This window comes from Lissotriton helveticus, chromosome 8 (assembly GCF_964261635.1).
Source record: "Lissotriton helveticus chromosome 8, aLisHel1.1, whole genome shotgun sequence".
Classification (NCBI taxonomy): Eukaryota; Metazoa; Chordata; class Amphibia; order Caudata; family Salamandridae; genus Lissotriton; species Lissotriton helveticus.
The window spans coordinates 1,679,006,544-1,679,020,073 of NC_136069.1; the positions used below are offsets into that span (position 1 = coordinate 1,679,006,544).

Here is a 13,530-nt window from a genome sequence, read left to right on the forward strand (position 1 = left end):
CTTTTTGTGACGGACCAGAAGCGTAAAAAAAATTGCCTTGCTGCACCATATTTACAAAGTGATGCATCTAGGTAGAGGCGTCACTTCATAAACCCCTGCTCCACATTATACCTGCGCCAGGTATAATGTATGTGGGGGGCGTTCTGACTGTGCCACTTCTAGGACGCAAATGCGTCAATATCTTACGCCTGTGACACACTCCAGCAATGTGTCATTTTTGCATTTACAGATACGTCAGAAATACAGACATATCTGTAACTCCTTGCGACATGATGCGTCATACTGTGAATATGAGGCATCATTGGTGTCTCAAACAGGGCACAATGAAAAGTGACGCATCGCTGTTTTCTCGCAGCAATGCTTCACTTTAAACAAATGAGGCCCTGAATTTAAGGGAGTGTATGGTAGTAGCCAAAGGGCGGGGGTTACTACATCCACTATATAACCACTTCCTGTGGGAAGTGGACAAAACCCTGTCCCAGAGTTCCTAGGTATGTCATCACAAAGATGGTTGGCAGGAGAGGGGGAGAACAAGGCCGACAGAATAGAGGATGGGCTGGTTGAGGGCACCCACTCTGCTATATGCGGAACTGTAACAGCAGAGGACATAAAGAAGCCCAGGACGTGCAAATACTACCTGAATAGAGAGCTATCCAAAAGTGAGTTCAACTCGAGGGGAGGGGAGGGAAGGGATAGTTTAAGTTACTGTTAAGAGAACTAACTTACATGAAGAAAAAAATGCACGACTGACACTAATGTGTAAGATACGTTATGCGAATACTTTGAAAATCAATAAAATCTGGTTTAAAAAAATCACAAAGATGTTTACCCAGCTGTTCAGAAGTCAAGTGGGATCTGAACATATGGGTGCCTTCTCCTGCAAGGGAAGCCAGATTCACATTCCAAAGGCAGCAGCTTCTTTGATGCTCGCAAACCCAAGGAGGCTAATCAGCAGGTCAACCTGTGGGAATGGGTGTTACACCTTCTTCACTAACAGGCTTTTGTTCAGGGTCTCCTGAGAGCAAATGCTTTCACCCTAGCAGGTCAGAACAGTGTCTCGGGTGGCAAGCTGGCAGAATCTAGTCAGCAAGCACACGAGAGGCTGGTAGGTTTTCAGGGGTAACTCTGGGGTGCCCTCTGAGTGCATGCATTGCTAAATCGAACACTGGCATCAGTGAGGGTTTATCAAGATGAGATGTTTGATAGCAAGCATCCCCATTTTCTTATTCCTATATATATATTCAGTAAAGCCATCATGTAGGGCGGGAACTCGTTTTCAACAGGGTTCATCACATTGTTTAAGATTTCCTCCCTGGTCACTTGCACTGGCAGCAATAGGGCTGACCAACACAGGGTCATTTCTGGTCATATGCCCTCACATATAATATTTATAGGCTTTCCTGTTTTCAGTTTCTATTTTTGGTAAATTCTGGAGTTTTTTTTTCAGTGTTTTCAAAACTTTAAAAAACAGTTGTTATCAGTGGTTACACATTTTCGCGCCACTAAAACAACAGAAAAAGTGTTTTTCCGGTGTTTATGGAACAATTTGCTTTTATTATTGCTTGCTTTCTGCACTTATAGAACATGATATATAGACAATGTACACATAGTGTATATGAGGTCCAAATAGAGTTTGGCAAATTAAACTTATTGTAATACACCATACAATACTTCTTCAGTGAATCTTTGGTCATGTGGCTCGCCCTTTCCTTCCCATGTAAACTTCTGTGAAAAGACCCACTGGACATTGGCACTTGAGACGGGCAACTCCAAAACAGCCAGTACACAATTTGTTAACTCTGGCCACTGACATAGCTTTCCCTGCCAATACTGGTTGCTGTGCCAAAGTCACTAAAGGTGTCGCTCAGCCTACTCTCAAGGAGAGGTTTCACATCTACACCAATTATGCTGAACACTTGGCAGAAAGGCTTTTTCAAGCTCTAGTTTTTTTATTATGTCCACTACAGAAGTTATGTTTTCCTGTAAAAATCTAATAATGCGGTAGAGTGTACTTTTTTCACATCTCTATGTTTATGTGACCAAAGATCCTCACATTACTTGCCTTTGGCACCATCACTCAGCAAACATTCTGTAAACGGCTGCCACATGGATAATATAGCAGTCATAGCCCCTTGGAGTGAGAACCATCAGCTAAGGGCCACAGTTGAGATGGCTCTTTCTTCGATGCCACACAAAGCACAAAAATATAAATCTTTGCGTTTTAGTTCCTGTGCATAAGGAAACAGTGCACGAGAATTGACTGAAAAAGTCAATAGCATCCCTCATTAACTCTGAAGATTGCAAAGATGCTTTCAGCATACCATTTACCAAGTGGCAAGGATCTCCTACAGGGAATCATTTCAGCTCAGGTATCAATTTTGACAGGTCATCACACAACTTTTTCATATATTATATCAAACAAAGCCCTGGCGCTCAGGCGGGCACACTATAAACTCACCTAAAGAACTGCAAATACCAGCATGCAATATGACAGGATACCAACCGAGTCACGCCCACTAAAGGCGGTTCCATTTGATTGACGAAATAATGTATAAATAGGTGATGCAAAGACTTTGTCTGGATGTTTAGCTCATGAAGAAGAGGCGCGGTTGCCTCGAAACGCGTCGAGCATGTAAAAATTAAGGAGGACTGAGAGCGAGCTGCGACGAGGCAGAGAACACTGTCAAGTGCAGGACAACGTCGTGTGCCCGCCTGAGCGCCAGGGCTTTGTTTGATAAACTTTTTCACATATGTAGCTGAATCACTGCAAGTACAAACAATATCACTCCAATCTTTGTTGAACTTGGAAAGAACATTTTTTGCAGAGCATTCCAAGTGACACTGCATTCCATGTTTTCCAAAAGTCTGTTGTCACGTTTTCATCAATTTCCTTGATACTTGGTGATTGCACTCTTTATAAATATACCCTGCATTAAATGTTTAAATCCTGAGGTGTTGGCAATTCACCTACTATCAATTCTGACCCACTAGAACCCCTGGGCGTCATGCCAAGTCCAAAGGTGATAGAACGGGTTGTGTAATCTAATGAGTATAGCTACTCCCCTGGATCATCAATTAAACCCAGACTGAAACACTCATTCAAATCTAAGTCAAACCAAAAAGGGGCAATTGTTTCCCAATAAATGAGTTTTCTACAAAAGCAGAAATGTCTGGATCCACCCTCTGGTTAGTCCTCAAGACTGCACTATGCCTAATTTAGTCAAACAATCCATTGACATTCCAAGTAAGCAATGATAGGGGCCTGAGCCCTTTTTCCATAATTGGATCATCCGCCATGGGGGGACTTTGAACAAGCAATATACGAGGAATGGGAAGTGAGCACAGCTGCGGCGCACGAGCAAGAGCAGTCGTGCCGGCTGTGCAACTTGAATAAAATCAAAAACAAGGTATACAATTAAAAAAAATCTAATCCCATTCCTCAAATGTTTGAGAACAAGAAGTACCTATCGTAGGATGATTGTCAAGGTACCGCTAACTAGGGGCACTGGAGACAAAGCCTCTCTCTGACTGTCGCCGCAGACTCAGCCCAGTGACAACCACACCCATGAACCTGGCAGCGGGTGCAAGTTGCCTTCAGACAACGCCATGTGCCTCACTCTGCAACTTGCAAACATGGCCGTGAGGAAAACAATGTAGTCAATGGTTACTTTGTACTTACAAAGTCAATAAACATGCAAGACATCTTGAAAGCAGCACAGATCAAACAACTTTAACCCTGCAGCATAGTGGAGACTATCAAACACAATGAAGTAAACATGACCACCAAAGCCAGAACCCGACTCTTTCTTGTAAGATGCACCCATAAATCTCTCTAACCTAGAAGAGGGTTATTTGAGGGAGGAGGTCATCGTGAGAGCTGTGTGCTGCAGAGTGTCTCAAATTGAAAAAATTGAGTCAGATGTCACAAGAGACCATTTACAACCTCATCCTTTGTACCCAACCAGTTTCTAGTTGTAACTCTAAAGAACAGTTCATGGTCCAGGCAGTCCCTTCCCCAGTGAACCAACTGAAACAGGAGGAGCTCTCTGGTGGGGTGAGCTCAGCTTCCACCTCTATTGACTTCCAATCTTACCCCATCCCGCTGTGTGCTGCAATAATTGTATCTGACGAGACCTTCATTTTATTTTTAGGGTTTCTTTCTTTTTCTCTCCAAACAATGATTTATTACCACAACTCGGGTGCATTGGGAAGCGTTCTGATACCAGACTGCTGATCAAAGGAGTCTTTCAGTTGGTCGCAAAAGTCTGCTGGCCACTTCTAATTTTTGTTTACAATTCTTTATTTGCATTTAGTCTGTTTTGCTTCGTCATGTTACTGTTATTTTGTGGCCAAGCACATCTCTGACAAGAAGATCACGAGTTACCACGAACCATGCAGCAAACCGGTCATCTGTTAACCTCCTGGAGAATATGAGAGAGTGAGTGAGTAAAGGAGTGGGTAAAAGAGTGAGCACTCGAGGAGTCTGGCAGAGACCAGCTGCATGAAACGAATGCACTCCAGAGGCAGTGCAGGTCTAGGTCACACAATATGCATTACAGTGGTGTGAGGGGCAGACTTACTTGTTGTCTGAGCTTTGATTCTGCACTTCTCGCTGCTTAAAGAGGTAATTTTCCTTCATAGCTTCCTCCCAGGATAAGACATCTGCAGTTTCATAATCATATAACTCGATCACTGAGACAGAAATGACAAAACCATCAGAAAAAAGGCCTGCAAGTCCCATGGAATACACATACATTGCACTAATAGCAGATTATACTAATGACACTCACCTATGCATTAATATCTTATAGTAGCTGCTAGAAATGTCACATGTTGTCAAAATACACTGTTTTAATAGCCACCGTATGCCCATTACACAGTTATGTAAACGTGAGTAACAAACCTTGTTTACTCTGTAGCCTGTCTGTCAATCTATTCCCTGTCCAATATATCAGTTATCATTTTCATGTATTCAGTCGGTAGGGGTGTGCAAAACATTTCAACCATTAGTAGTGAAGCTATGGGTCTCATCAGCACAAAACCAGGCCTGCTCAGGAAATCTCCTTTCCAGTGTCACTGGAGTTGCACCCAACTGATGCACTGCAGTCAGGGGGAAGACAGTCTTGGAATGCATGTGTTCATTTTCAGGGATGACCCCGCTTAGCAGCTCAGACTGGACTGTTCCTATTGGAGCAGGGTCAATAATGATTTGCATATGGCTGGGACCAAACTGACATAACGCTGGACTGGGATGCAGCCCGACTAATTACTAGTGGTTGAGATTATTTCCTGAGATGAACCCATTGTCTCTGAAAAAGTTTCCCTTTTTTCAATGTTCTCCTGTTGAATAGTGCAAGCCCTAAGTCTTGACTTGGGGCACCCCACATCTCATACTGTTGTCATGCAATGTCAGATGTAGCAGGGGTTCTTTAAAGCCCAAAATGCATGCCCAGAAGTGCCACAGCTTAATTGTTAAGTCATCTGCTTATACACTTTGCCTCATTACTTCTAGAGCGACTCAAGAGAGGGACCAGTCCAGAATAGTGCCCCAATTGCCGGCCTTTATGGAGCATCGCCAACCCTTGTATACTAAGCTGCATCTATGCGATTTTGTTGTGTGCTTCTGTGTCCGCAGGAGGAAGTGGGTGGTGGTGGGTATACTCTGTGCTGCCTTTAAAAGGACTACATGGCCAGACGAGAGGACAAAAAGCAGCTCTATCAAAAATGCTCACACCAGGCCAACTCTTGTAGCCTTTTTTGTGCTTTCTCTCTGCATTCATCCATCCACCCTTCCATCCATTCATCCATCCACCCATCCTCTGTCCCTCTCCTTCTCTCTTCTCCTTCTCTTCTTTCTTTCTACCTTCCCCTTCCCTCAATCTTTATCTCTATTGAAGCCTCCCAATGCCTGCTGCCATTAACCTGGAAGCTGGTGGAAAGTGACTGAGTTACCAGGAGCAGCCCTGGGCTTTCAAAACTATCCATCACTGGAGGCAATTCTTGCACATGGGATGGAGGGCACCATGACAAAATGCTGGTCCTGACATACTCAAGGACATTTTAGACAACAGGGTATATGGTACATGGTATATGGAGTGCATTAATGGCAACATTCCAAAACTGGTATATTATATGTCTTTTTTGGCCCAATGAGGCACCCATGGAACATGGGGGACACCCATGGCAAAATTCCGTCCATAAAACCTAAAAGCAAGGAAGTGATTTTTTACATGTGGCACCTCGTTGCACTTTTTGAAGGAAAACAAAAAATAAGTCAACTCCTGGGAGGGTTAGTCTTCATGACTTGCAACACTATGAAATGACTTGAATATTTGTTGATTGTTCTAGCACAGCCTAATGCTTTTTAGCAAAATTATGTGAAAGGTTTCCTTAAAATGCACTATATGACCATATTTTTTCAATATGTTCTTGAATTCCTGCCCTTAAGAGATGGGGCTCGCTTGATACAATTCAAGGCAAGAATTGCATCTCGAGAGGAGGAGCTGCGCGCGCATCCGAGATGGCCGCGTGAGCACAGGGCTCCTGAGGACCCTCGCTGCCTCCCGCATTTATCCTGGATAATATCCTGATTTGATGGAAGATCATTGAAGACACAACCCAGCTGATGTACTAGCAGGTTTTTGGGTCTGAATCGGACGCAGGGTCCCCGAGTTCTGCCGTCTTGAAATTTGTGGCCTTCTCCATGGAACAGCTTGGACCTTGAGTTGTAGCAGTGCCCAGGTCGTAATTTAACAACAACGGCTTGAGGGGATCAGACCACAGCCTTACTTCACTTTCGGTTTCGTTTCTTCAGCGCACTGTCTTCTCTCTGCGGTGTGTCTGTTGATCGGACGAGCTCCGACGCCAGCTCATTGCGCTTCAAGCTAGCGACTGTTTGGCTGTGGACTCACATTGGTCCAACTTCGCCTCCTGTATTCTTGTGTGTGATTTTAAGGCGCCATTTGGGCTAGATCCCAGGCCTCCCTCCGGGGCACCCGGCTTGCCATGACGGGCAAGCCCGAGGGTGAAAAACGGAAAGTCAAGACCACTATCCGTGGAGGTTCAACCCAGACGAATGTCATGGATCGCTACACACTTTCTAAAGGATCCCCTGGTGGCGCACCTAAGGCCCGGGAGGAGGCGGTTGATGATCCTGCTGTATTGGCGGAATTAATGCTACAGGACCTGATGGGCGCCATTGCGGGTATTCAGTCTTCTATTGGTCAACAGTATGAAGCACTGGCTCTGAAGTTGGACACGGTGGCTATTGATGTCAACCTCATTCGAACTGATTTGGCCAAGACGAATGAGAAGGCAAAGTCATTGGACCAAAAGACATCCAGCCTTACCACGGATGTGTCCGACTTGCAAACAGAAGTGCGCAACCTTAGATCTGCTAATGGCTTTTTTGCTCGTCGCTTGGAGGATTTTGAAGGCCGTGCACGGCGCAACAACGTGCGTATCATTGGGGTCCCGGAAGATTGTAGTTCACTCGCCACTGATCTTCGAGTGGAGGACCTCATTCTTAATCATCTTGCGCCCAAGGGCCTGAGCAAATTCTTTGCCATCGAACGTGCGCACAAAGTGCCAGGGGGACAGGCGAAGCCCGGTTTTCCCCCCGTCGGATTATTGCACGGATCTTCAACTTCAGAGATCGCGACGCCATTCTGCAGGCGGCACGGACAAGCGGCCCTACGCAGTTCGAGAACGCTGCTGTGAACTTTTACCCGGACTTTTCTCAATCGGTCCAGAAACAACGAATGGGATTTCAAGGGGTGAAACGCCGACTAAGAGACATGGAACTAAAATACGCTATGTTATTCCCGGCCCCCCTGCGTGTTGAATATGACACTAGAACATTCTTCTTTGTCAGCCCTGAGGAAGCGAGTGATTGGTTGGACTCTTTGCCGGCTCGCCGTGCTGGCCAGGAACATGCTGGTGGTGCTGAGGGGGGACTGATGGACCAAGAATGATTATGGTGCCTGTGCCCGGAACACTATTCAACGTGTCCAGCTGCGGCTCACTGACTTCCTTGATCATCCCATTCGTATCTTGGGAGGTAACGGGGATGGCGGGACCCCTTTCCTCCTCTGGGGTTTTCTTTGTGTAGATTAGTTCATTGTTTGTAATTGTTAGGGCGACAGGCACACTGCAAATTGGGGTGGATTTTGAGTCGGTGCAGGGGTGCAGGGTGGGGGGGAGTTGTGTTGGGAACCTTGGGGGGAGGGAGGGCCATGTTTTGGGATTGTTTGTTTTTTCTTATTCAAGGCAGGGTACTTTCATTATCTTTGACATTGGTGTGATGCTCTTTTTGCGATGGGAGTTCATTGTGGATTGGGATGGGGGGTAGAGGGTTGAGGGTATTATTTTGGAATGTGAATGGGTTGGGTTATCGGATAAAGAGAGGGGAGGTTATGCAGCTGTTGCGGCGCCTTTCGCCTGATGTAGTTTTGCTACAAGAGACACACTTGATAGGAAATACTTGTCACGCTCTTAATAGACGGGGTTATCGTCTTGCTGCCCATTCTGGATTTACATCTAGTTCTAGAGGAGTGGGTATTTTGCTTAGGGTTACCCTCCCCCTCGAGATTGACGATGTGATCCTTGATGCCAGGGGTCGATATGTGGCACTTGTTGGGCGGTGGGAGGGAAAACCAATTTCGTTGGTGTCGGTGTATGTCCCTCCGGGCTTACAATCCACGACATTTACGGACCTGGGGCGGATGGTTCTGGGTCTCCCAGAGGGTGTTTTGATACTGGGTGGTGATTTTAACTCCGTCATTTCTGGCAGAATAGACCGCTACCCGCCCCGAGATCTTCCTGCTGCGCAATCCTGGTTGGGTGACTTCCTGGAAACATTGGGACTTATAGATTGTTGGAGACTAATGCATCCGGAGCAAACACAGTTTACTTTCCACTCGGGAGCTCATGGTAGTCTTTCTAGATTGGATTATGTCCTGATACCGGCTGCCCTGTCCCCTTCGATTGGAGAGATTAGACACTTGGCCCGGGGTATATCAGACCATTCCCCTATTTGGTTTCATTTTAATCTTGGCATAGGCGCCGAAGGAAGGGTGGCCCGATTAACCCCTGGTATCTTCTTAACCCTAAGACTCGCACTGAATTGATCAAATCATTTGATCTGTATTTTCATGAGAATGCTGGTTCTGTATCCTCGCCTGTTTCGTTATGGGAAGCGTTTAAGACTGTGATCAGGGGACAGGCATTGTCTTTGGTGGGGTGTGCTAAGAAATGTAAGAATGAGGCAATTGTTCAGCTCGAGACTGAAATCACAGACCTGGAGACTGCATTGGAACGAGAGGTGTCTCGAGAAGCATTACATGTCCTCCGCCTTAAACAAGTAGAATATAAAACTTTGGTTACTGATGCGGCAAAGATGATGAGTAGGGAACAGCAGGGACGGCTATATGATGTGGGTGATAAAGCAGGAAAATTGATTGCCTGGCTGGACAGAAGGGAGAGAGCGAGTCGAGTGGTTCCGGTGATTGAGACATGTGGTGGTGTGCATGTAACAGACCCTGTTGAAATTGTTGAATGCTTTGTTGATTATCTTCAAGAGGTCTATACCTCGGTGTCCGACAGGCCCGAGGAGGATTCGCATTTGTTGCTTCGAGATATAGCACTTCCATGTTTGTCGGACTCGGATCGGGACTGTTTGGATGCCACGCCCTCGGTGGATGAGGTGGCTCTCGCGCTACGCTCCATTTGTTCCGGCAAGGCTCTGGGTCTCAATGGCCTTCCTGTTGAATTGTATAAATTACGCCCTGATACTCTAGCTCCCTATCTCCGTGATATGTTTTTGGCTGCGCGAGACAGTGGCTCCCTCCCCAGAGATCAGCGTCTTGCTACTATTGTGGTGATCCATAAGGAGGGTAAACCACGGGATCGTTGCTCGTCTTATAGACCCATTTCGCTCTAAATGCAGAGCCTAAGATCCTCGCTAAACTGCTTGCTAATCGTCTGATTACGGTTATTGGCGACCTGATTCATCCGGATCAATCGGGTTTTATCCCGCACCGTAACACGGCATTAAACTTGCGACGTTTGCATGGTGTTCTCGCGAGGGCCCAGACGCTGCGTGAACCGGCCATCTTGGCGTCCTTGAACGCCACGATGGCCTTTGATAAAATCGAATGGTCTTATCTCTGGGCGGTACTCGCCAAATTTGGATTTGGCGCTGGTTTTATTGGCTGGGTCAAACTCCTGTATGAAACGCCTCTGGCACAGGTGGTGGTTAATGGCCGTGTCTCCATGCCTTTCACTCTTGGGAGGGGCACACGGCAGGGTTGTCCATTGTCCCCGCTCCTCTTTGCTTTGGCATTGGAGCCACTCGCCGCTTGGCTACGGTGGGAACCTTCGATGAAGGGTATACGCTGGACGCCGGAATTTGAAGATCGCATTTCCTTATACGCGGATGATATCTTATTGTACCTTACATCTCCCCAAAAATCGCTCAACGTACTGTTTGACGTACTTAACTCCTTCGGGAAGAACTCGGGCCTTATCATTAATTGGTCGAAATCCTACATTTATGTACTTGCGGGTGATGTCCCTCGTTTGCCGCGGGACTGTCCCATCCAGTTTTCGCAGTCTGGCTTTAAGTACTTGGGTGTGTTTATCTCGTTGGATCCGGCGGTCCGTTATGAACGCAATTTACTCCCCCCACTTCAAAGGTTGCGCTCCGATGTAGCGCGTTGGCGTAAATTACCGCTATCTCCCCTAGGACGTGGGGCCCTTTTTAAAATGATGTCCTTACCGCGGTTCCTATACGCACTTCAGAACAGCTTTGATGTCATCCCGTCGAAATATTTTCGGGAAGTAGAATCGTTGCAGAGGCAATTAATATGGGACGGACGTTCACGCATCGCTCTTCCAAAATTGACACTTCCCTGGTATGATGGCGGTATAGCGCTCCCGGATATTCGTAGGTATTATTGGGCCTCCCACCTTGCTGCCATCAACCACGGGATGTATGGCTCGGCGTTGAATCCAGCATTTGAAATGGATAAGTGGCTGCTCCCGGGTGGTGATTACTACAGGACGCTTTATTCGGGACCCTCGCGTTCGCAACTCTCGGGACCTACCGCTATAGCCGTGCGGGTATGGCATAGCGCAACGGCGGCTATGGGCTGGAGTGATAAACTAACTGGTGCAACTCTGCTCTATGCCTCTGTGAAGTTGGGTGGCCTATGGAAGACGAAGGGATTTGATAAATGGGACACGATCGATATTAGTAAAGTGCGTGTTCTCTGGGTTAAAGGAGATGTGAAGACCTTCTCGGATCTGCAAGTGGAGTATAAGCTGAGTGACAGGGAAAAATTTCGTTATGTCTGCACTCGGTGTTGCCAGTGGGTAGTGATATTGCGGAATCCTCCCCCCTCGAAGATCGTGTACTAGACGGTTATGTGCCAGACAGTACTATCTCATTGTTCTATAAGAAAATGATTAATGACCGATCGAGTCTGCTTGATCGCCTTCGTGAAGCTTGGATTGCTGACGGTATTTAATTGGATGATGAGGACTGGCAGTCCGCGATCTCTTCTCCCAGGGAGGTGGCGATTCCGGCCCGCCTCCGTCTGGTCCAACTCAAGATCCTCCACAGAATCTATGTCACCGGTCCCCGTCTGATCCATATGGGCTACTCCACGGCTGGCATGTGTAGGCGTGGTCTCCTTGGCACCTATCTCCATATCATATGGGAATGCCCTGAGGTGGTGCGATTTTGGAAACGTATACATGGGGTGATGGGTGAAGTAACGGGTGTTGTGATGATGCCAGAAGCCCGACAATGCTTATTGAATGTGTGGGGTCCGAATGATTCTGACGTGTCGCAGCTTCGGTGGGTGACTCTTGCCAATATGGTCGCGAAGACGGATATTGCACAGTTGTGAGGGTCCTCGAGGCCGCCTACAGTGACTGCTTGGAAGGAGAGTCTGGACTGGTGCATGTTCAGAGAGAAGACAGTGTATATGGCAAGAGGCAGACCCAAAAAATGGGGGAAGATTTGGAACCAGTGGAACTCATACCGTGGAGATATCTGTACGCCCCCACTCACTGCGATTCCTAGTCCTTCCCAGTCACCCTGACCTACAGTCCTTCTAGCTGTGGTATATTGTGCTGTTCATATGCAATTCTACCTTTGGCACCCTCCCCTCATCTGTATTCAAAACATCTTTTCTCCTGATGTCATAATTCTCCCGTCCTCCTTGAACATAGGCCTAATGATTGTATTATTGCTGTATTGCCTTGATTGTATGTGTGTGTGTTGTTTCTTTTTGTTTTATGTAATAAAAAGTAAAAAAAAAAAAAAAGAATTGCATCTCATCATTTTTTAAGATTGCCAGCCATCACTGTGAGAACAGAAGGTGGCTTGAGCACAGTTTACTTTCTGCAGATTGCACTGTGACCACAACTGTTTGCCTTAGATTTTGGGAAATAAATTGAGCAGTGCAATGCACTCACTGGTGATTTAACACCGAAATGCACTGAATAAATAACATATTTAAACAAGCTGTTGCCATGTATCATTATTGTGAATAGATGGGGACTGATTTGCTTGAACAAAACAATCACCTCTCTGCTGGGAAACAACCTATACTACACAATACAACGCAGCACAGTGCAATCTATAGCAAGCAAATGACTGTTGCATGCATTCCTTCAACATGCATTTAGGTAAATATAAGTTGGTATAGGTAAGTATATAGTAACATATTAGTTTTTATTCAGAAAAGAAGGATAAAGACAAATATTGTTAAACTGTTATATAGGTTTATTATGGGGGTAACACGGGGGAGTGGAGGAATATCCCCCCTCCCCCCATTGAAAGTATTAATGTAGTAGCGTAAATGTGTATTAATAAAGGATGGATTACACCCCCCCAAAGTAATGTGTATCAACATATAAAACTATACAATTGTAGTGGGTTTAAAATCATTGTAAATAGTATTCTAATTCTCTAGTTAATAAAATTATGTGTTGGTGGTAATATTTGGTATTCTTTTATTATTTAGGAGCATGATGTCAGGGTTAAAGGGTATAATGGTCGGGGGAGTATTATTATTAGGATAAATATAATTTAATATTACCACTACGGTATTTAGAAAACAAATATACGTTTAAAGGAGTGGGAAAACAAGTTTGCTGGTCATAGGGTCTGAAATGGTATTTAAAATAATGTTTGACTTTTTAAATTCAATTTGATAAAAAAAGCTAATTTATCACATTAAACATTTTAAATTAGAATGTGAGGCATATCGGGCTATCAGGCAAAGCAATGTATGTTATGTTAAAGGTGATTTGTAGAGCGCACGTTCACCAGGCGGTTTCTTGTATTAATGCCCAGGTATTTGTTAAACACCTGGGTATTAAATAATTGACTCATAAAATATGGTTATTATTAATATTAATAGCCATGTATTCAATTTTGTGTCAAAGTATTACAAATAGTTGTGGTTAAAGTTTCGAAAAACAGACAAAAACATATTGAAACATTTAAAAACAATGTGT

The 13,530-nt window shown here is 45.4% G+C and overlaps 1 protein-coding gene across 4 annotated transcripts in view; it reads right to left on the minus strand.

Moving 5' to 3' along the window:
• LOC144773622 (transient receptor potential cation channel subfamily M member 2-like) overlaps window positions 1-13,530 on the minus strand; it is a 1,628,848-nt gene that overhangs the window by 363,537 nt on the left and 1,251,781 nt on the right. For all 4 annotated transcript variants that reach the window (XM_078658771.1, XM_078658770.1, XM_078658769.1 and 1 more), the window contains one exon: window positions 4,581-4,692. In XM_078658771.1, coding sequence (XP_078514897.1) covers window positions 4,581-4,692 — 112 coding nt within the window. The remainder of the gene's footprint in view (window positions 1-4,580; window positions 4,693-13,530) is intronic.